Source organism: Anomaloglossus baeobatrachus, chromosome 3 (assembly GCF_048569485.1).
Source record: "Anomaloglossus baeobatrachus isolate aAnoBae1 chromosome 3, aAnoBae1.hap1, whole genome shotgun sequence".
NCBI classification, from domain to species: Eukaryota; Metazoa; Chordata; class Amphibia; order Anura; family Aromobatidae; genus Anomaloglossus; species Anomaloglossus baeobatrachus.
The window spans coordinates 440260723-440268546 of record NC_134355.1 but is presented as its reverse complement, the minus strand read 5'-3'; the positions used below and the strand labels follow the sequence as shown (position 1 = coordinate 440268546).

At 40.6% G+C, this 7824-nt stretch overlaps 1 protein-coding gene across 7 annotated transcripts in view; it reads left to right on the top strand.

Annotated features, from left to right (window-relative positions):
• Positions 1-5829, top strand: part of TNK2 (tyrosine kinase non receptor 2) — a 337552-nt gene extending 331723 nt beyond the window's left edge. For all 7 annotated transcript variants that reach the window (XM_075340441.1, XM_075340440.1, XM_075340439.1 and 4 more), the window contains one exon: positions 5486-5829. In XM_075340441.1, the coding sequence (XP_075196556.1) occupies positions 5486-5492 (7 nt within the window). In that variant the 3' untranslated portion in view covers positions 5493-5829. The remainder of the gene's footprint in view (positions 1-5485) is intronic.
• The last annotated feature ends 1995 nt before the right edge of the window (positions 5830-7824 follow it).

The window sequence follows — 7824 nt, the reverse complement described above, 5'->3', positions numbered from 1 at the left end:
TATTATAAAAATTTTGAGATTTTTGGCAAAAAATTGCAATTTCTTGAGCTACCTCGCCACGTCACGGCAAATCTCATTTGAGGCAGTCCTACACTAAAATATTTTTCTAAAATGTGCCATACGGCCTCACATATGAATAGTAGAACTGCTCTTAGCAGCACTCACCTGGTCTATTTCAATCCCGTACCCATGACTGAGTCATGGCTGTGGGTGGGACAGGTCTGAGCAAATGCTGCATGAAGTAAATAGCCTGTGGACAAGGCCTGATGACTGAATGTGAACAGTCACCAACCGCCAAAATCTAGACAGGTGGAATACATCCCAAATTGGGGTGCACAGCAGGGTGGGGGTCAGCCACCGACCAATTCAATGAAGAAAAAACAAAAAGCCAGCACTAAATGTGCACTTCAGCACTAAAAATTCCAAACTGTACTTATTATAAAAATTTAGAGATTTTTGGCAAAAAATTGCAATTTCTTGAGCTACCTCGCCACGTCACGGCAAATCTCATTTGAGGCTGTCCTACACTAAAATATTTTTATAAATTCTAGAATACAATACAATGTATATAAGTGCCCAATCTGATCTGTATAACATAAAAACACCTTTTTGTTATAGTCACCTGTGAGGCGGTCAGGTCTGATGGGAGTCGCTGTTGTCGGTCCAGTGCCTCCTATCTTCTTGCGATTACCTTCCTCCTTCCCTGCTTCATGTGGAAAAAGCATCCTACGTCATTTACAGTGAGTTCACCAATGCTCTCCTGCACACGCGCACTTCTCTCTGCCTTGCTGAGCGCACATCAAATATTGTAGTGCGCATGCGCGTTGGCGGTCTTTGACCTTTCCCTGCACATTACAATACTGTGCTCTGCCCGCAGCAGGGCAGAGAAAAGTTCGTAGGAGCACAATGGCGGACTCTGTGTGGATGAAGTAGGACGCGTCATCCACACGAAGGAAGAAGGAGATCGGCGATTGCAGGAAGATAGGAGGCGCTGGACTTTCTAAGCCCTTCATGACATTTGAAGTAAGTGTACATCATGATAAGGAAGGGGTCCCCTCAAAATTATGTAAATGTACTGTACGTCATGACGGCCATGCCTGCACAAACGCCGCTGGGATCTTGGCTTAAGTTATATATAAGCGCCGGTTGTCACAGCCAGGGATGAAGCCCATGCCGCCCCTGGCTGTTTAACACGGTAAATAGTGCCATCGATAGCGATTGAAGTTATTTAGAGGGTTAAGAGAGGCAGTGTGCTCCCTCTCCCACCCAATCGTGACCCTCCCCCCACATGTGTACACATGTGCCTAATCATTACCATGGCAACCAGAGATCAAATGATGACCTCTGGGTCTGCAGGCTACAGTGGCCCGTTAGACCATACCAGCCGCATCTAACACTGGCATTGTAGTACATTATACCAGTGATAATTGTAATAAAAGTTAATGTCCCACATAGAAACTAAGTAAAAAAGTGAAAACAAAAGTAAAAATATTAAAATAAAATTCAGAAAATGAAGTCTTACAAAAAAACGGATTAGAAAATGATCAAAAATATTATGTGGCCCAAAATGATACCAATAAAAACTCCTCCAACTCATCCCACAATAAACAAACGCTCATATGACCATTGACAGACAAACAAAAAAAAATGGTCTGGCGGTGTCCATTTTTTTAAGTATCTTTTTAGGCATGCCCAAAAGTGCCGTTAATGTTACTTTTGTGCACCTTTGAAGGACAACATCACTGAATAGTGGCTAAATGAAATTCGGAGTAATTCTGCCGCCTCGTTAGTAAATGGATCCGCTGTGGGTTTTACCTGAATCATGTATTTTGCAGATGTAGATGGCATCAATATCAATAGCATTCAACTCAACCCACAAAGAACAAGTCCATATTCAGGTCATCTGCTAATGGGAATATAGGGGGCTTCCACATTACTGGTAACACAAAGGCTCTGGAAAAATACTATATCTCCCCCAAAAAGAAATCCAGCAAAATCTGCGCTCCTATATTCATATGCCCTCCCTCCCTTTTGAACCCCACAGTGTGCCTAAACCTTGTTTAACGTACACGTTTGGCATTGTTGTAGTGAAGAAAGCCCGAAAGCACGAGTTGAGCACAGTGTGGGGGCACTACAATGTACTGGGCACTACAAGGGTTTAGGCTAGGGCAACGCAAGCATATAGCATCCAATGCGAGACCATCAGAGGCAATATGCAAATGACCGTCAGCTCCCACTCTGCTGAGAGCGTGAACTGAGTGTCATTATACTGTGATCCAATCCTATGATCGTATCACAGCGGCTGAGGAGGGGGAGAGAGTGATCTCTCAATCTCCTCCATTGTCAGCTGATGCGATTATCGCACTGCACTCAGGTGACCTCTGAGTGCAGTCCGATGTTTCATTCACATCCATAGACATGTATGGGTGCAAGTAATATGTCTCTCGCTGCCACCAACAGCATGCTGCAATTGTTTTCTTAGTGCGGCTCCGCCTGAGAAAAAAAAATCGCACATCGGAAAGGCCCCATAGAGTAACATTGATCCGCATACAATCCTATGTCCTATGCCTTATTTGTAATTTTTTACTCTGCAACATTCACTGCGGTTGACTTCATGGATGTTTTCAAGAGACAAAATCGGCACTACAGCCATAAATGAATTCCCAGAGGGGTGTAATTTCCAAAATGTGGTCACTTAAGGGAGTTTCTGCTTTTTTGACACTTAGGGGCTCTACAAATGGAGTTTGCAAACTATTCTAGGAAAATCTGTGCTCCAAAACCTAAATGGCGCTCCTTCCCTCCTGAGCCCTGCTGTGTAGCCAAACAGTACTGTACGCTCACATGTGGGTTATTTCCATGGCTAGGAGTCATTGTGTAACACATTACGGGGCCTGTTTTATCTATTCCTCTTGTGAAAATTCAGTGATACACTTGTGGTGTCAATATGCTCACTGTACCTGTTTAGTTGAATTCATTGAGGGGTGTAGTTTGTAAAATGGGGTCACTTTTTTTTTTTTGCCATGTCCACATTTCTGGCGGAGCGCCCTTAGGCATACCATGCTAAGCCTAAGAGCGCACCGCCAGAAATGTGTCAGATTGTCATGTAATTTTGGATCCTTTATTCTTTTTAATAAAATTTCAATAAAGTAAGACTTTTTCACATTTTACCGCATAGTAGTGCTGGTTTTCTCTTCATTAGTACTTCTATAGGGCATCATTCTTATTTTGAAGTAGAGATGTATTTCTAATGTATTGTTTTTAATGGAGTAATTTGAAATAAATGTCAAAGATGAAATTTTCTTCACAGATAAATATAATTATGATGGTGGCACAACCCCTGTAATGCTCTGTGAATGATAAGGCTACGGCATAGAATATGTTAGATAATATACAGTGGGTACGGAAAGTATTCAGACCCCTTTAAATTTTTCACTCTTTATTTTATTGCAGTCATTTGGTAAATTAAAAAAAATATATTTTTTTCTCATTAATGTACACTCTGCACCCCATCTTGACAGAAAAAAACAGAAATGTTTGCAAATTTATTAAACAAAAAAAACTGAAATATCACATGGACATAAGTTTTCAGACCCTTTGCTCAGTATTGAGTAGAACCACCCTTTTGAGCTAGTACAGCCATGAGTCTTCTTGGGAATGATCCAACAAGTTTCTCACACCTGGATTTGGGGATCCTCTGCCATTCTTCCTTGCAGATCCTCTCCAGTTCTGTCAGGTTGAATGGTGAATGTTGCTGAACAGCCATTTTCAGGTCTCTGCAGAGATGCTCAATTGGGTTTAGGTCAGGGCTCTGGCTGGGCCAATCAAGAATGGTCACAGAGTTATTCTGAAGCCATTCCTTTGTTATTTTAGCTGTGTGCTTAGGGTCATTGTCTTGTTGTAAGGTGAACCTTCGGCCAAGTTTGAGGTCCACAGTACTGTGAAAGAGGTTTTTTTTCCAGGATATCTCTATACTTAGCCGCTTCCATCTTTCCTTTAATTGCAACCAGTCATCCTGTCCCTGTAGCTGAAAAACACCCCCATAGCATGATGCTGCCACCACCATGTTTCACTGTTTGGATTGTATTGGTCATGTGATGAGCAGTGCCTGGATTTCTCCACACACCGCTTAGAATTATCACCAAAAAGTTCTATCTTCGTCTCATCAGACCAGAGAATCTTATTTCTCATAGTCTGGGAGTCCTTCATGTGTTTTTTTGCAAACTCTATGCGTGCTTTCATATGTCTTGCACTGAGGAGAGGCTTCCGTCGGGCCACTCTGTCATAAAGGCCCGACTGGTGGAGAGCTGCAGTGATAGTTTACTTTGTTGAACTTTCTCCCATCTCCCTACTGCATCTCTGGAGCTCAGGCACCGTAATCTTGGGATTCTTCTTTACCTCTCTCACCAAGGCTCTTCTCCCACGATTGCTCAGTTTGGCTGGACGGCCAGGTCTAGGAAGAGTTCTGGTGGTCCCAAACTTCCTCCATTTAAGGATTATGGAGGCCACTGTGCTCTTAGGAACCTTGAGTACTGCAGAAATTCTTTTGTAACCTTGGCCAGATTTGTGCCTTGCCACAATTTTGTCTCTGAGCTCCTTGAGCAGTTCCTTTGACCTCATTATTCTCATTTGGTGTGACATGCACTGTGAGCTGTGAGGTCTTATATATACAGGTGTGTGCATTTCCAAATCAAGTCCTATCACTTTAATTAAACACAGCTGGACTCCAATGAAGGAGTAGAAACATCTCAAGGAGGATCACAAGGAAATGGACAACATGTGACTTAAATATGAGTGTCTGAGCAAAGGGTCTGAATACTTATGACCATGTGATATTTCAGTTTTCTTATTTAATAAAAAAAATTCTACCTTTCTGTTTTTTTTCTGTCAAGATAGGGTGCAGAGCGTACATTAATGATAAGAAAAATGAACTTACCAAATGGCTGCAATGAAACAGTGAAAAATTTAAAGGGGTCTGAATACTTTCCATACCCACTGTAGGTCATGTCAATGAATCTAGTCTTTCACTAGAAAATACATATCTACATTTCCAAAGAGTACGGTTGTTAAAGGGAACCTGTCAACCTGTCAAAGGGTTTACCCCTATAATGTAATTGGTGGGCTTTATCAGATCGCTAATAATATTTTAATCACGCCTTTATTACAAGTAATTATTAGTGCAGTCTGTTGAATAACAACGTTAAATCCCAGTGCTTGTGAACCCATACTAGTCGAAGCACCACCTCTCATCCCTGCAATTTGCTTGTAGAACGCCTACAGGAAGAACAGGGAGGAGGCAAAGTCGTTCCTTTTTAGCCATCCTTCTGTCCATATGCATCCACCTTGATAAAGCTCTCTTATTACATCATAGGTGTAAATCCTCGTGACAGGTCCACTTCAATTTTCACTTTCATTTGAAAAAAACGTATTTTTGCTACTTGATTTGATTTTATTTTCTCTATCTTTTGTTTTTATTATTATTATACAGGCGATGACGTGACACCGTTGGTGAGATGAATCAAATGCACAACTTTAATCTACCGGGACTCTTTTGCTCAATACATTTGTTTAGTGAAAGGGACATGATGGCGTGATGCCCCTTATCTCAGAACCCACCTGTACCAGAGGTTCCTCCACCCGGAAGGGTCAGCTGTTAAACCAACCCAGTGTTCTGCTACATGGACATGTGTTAATGTTGCATTTTCTCTTTTAATGTGTTTCCCTTGTTGTTTATTTGGAAAAAATAAGTTTTTATAAAAAGATGTGCAATTTTAATATATATATATAAAAATATATATATATACCTAAATGTAAGATAAAATTTATTTGAAGAAAACCAAACATTGTGGAGATTTTTCATTTAATTTAATTGTATTGGCTGGAAAATTTTCAGTGATTTCAGAGATGATGGAGTGGAATATAATAAGTACATGTAGCACTATGGTAATATGTGAAAGTTACAGGAATTAAAGTGGTGACGGAGAAAACGTAAAAGGATCTTCAAAGGTAGCACTCCCATATACATTACATTATATAGTCAGCCTGATTTCAGCAGCACTGGCCGACCATCCAATGTACTTTATATGGGGGTCTCCCACCTCTCCACAACAATTAATAAAGACGTATCTAGCAGCAGCCAACCCCGGTCTACTCATGTAAAACACTTGATGACTCTCCTGAGCATTCATGTGAGGACGTTGGGTTTGCTACTGGCCAAATTCAGCTTACCACTATCTAACGTGTACAGGTCCCCTTAGTTAGGGCTGTGGCCGCTCACAGTCAGGATTAGATTGGGGCCCTTGAATCTTGAAGTGATGGCCTATCCCAGAAACATTTGAGAATAACCTCTCAATAACATTGTTTTTAGAGGAACGCCGCCTGTATTTCCCATTTACTTACTTTCAGGCTCACAGTAATTGTTCTGAAAACATCCTACAACCCATCTACAGCAAAACATTAAATGGTGAACAAAAAGGAGAAGATTAGAGCTTCTCTATTTCTCATACTGTTTATTGTGTGTGTAAAGAGATCTGAAATGAGGAGACATTTGACCGACAGCCGATAATATATCGCACCTGCAAGTACATGACCACTCTGGAATCCCAAAATGTTTTTATTTCTTTACTATGTAAACACATAGAAAATAACCAAAATACACATGTAAAGCACAAAAGATAAAAAAAAATCTTTCAGCTCACCAGATCCAAGGATACACGGGACTTATGATCAGGGATGGTGCACGATAATGAGCTTCTTGTCCGAGGGCGCAGGGTTAATCAATTACAGAGAATTAACTATGATCCAGCATCTTGTCCAAAAAATAAAAAAAGTCTTTATTTCATACCACTAAAAACCGGCCAGGGGTCAGTAGGATATCCTGTACAATACATTATGTCTATGGAGAACATGCAAAACACAACTTATGCAGCTTGCTGAAAAAGGTGCTAAGATTTATTTTTTCAAAGATACCGTATGTAGTCTTAAAATTGAATTTGTCATGAATCACTAAGGAGAATGTATCGAATACACACATTAATGTACTTTCACCAGGGCTTTTAGCATACAGTGCATAATTTTTAATGATAATTCAGAATTATTGCCATTTCAATTATCCCTATAACTGAATTTTTTTACAAAATAGACCTGAAAATGTAAAAATCTGACCTTTTGAATTTTGTGTTCATATCGGCAAGCTGACCAGAGATTTATCTACAAAACTCCCAATTGAAAATAATATTTCAGGCAATACATTCTCAAAATTCCGAATGAGAAAGACTTTTTGAAGTTTTGGTGATTGCTAGCTTAGGCAATATAGCCAACAGTTTATTACACTTGTAGTTCCTTAATGCAGATCCATCATCAGACTTTATCATACAAACTGCAAACCGTGTTAAAGAAATATTTGAGTCTTGATGAGACTGTTGTACTTACTTTGAGAAGCTGTATCAGGATCTCCACCTATATAGCTACCATAAGGCTGGAAACACATCTATGCGAGTAAAATCGGTCCGACTGGGCTGAAAAAAACTCGGCTGATTTTAGTTCCTGTTAGGTCCGAGTGCAACGCAAGTGCGATGCTTTTTCTGAATAAATTAATGATTTTACTAGCGTGTGTAATGCGTATTTTTTACTATGTCATCTGCCATTCAGCTCTGCTACATGGCCGCTGACAGCAGACACAGACAGCCATGTAGCAGAGCTTAATGGCAGATGACAGCAGACACAGACAGAGCCGCACGATCAGAATGAACTCGGGTGAACTTCACCCGACTTCATTTTCATGCTGCGGCTCTGTCTGTGCCGCGTCCTGATTAGCTGAGCTGTCAC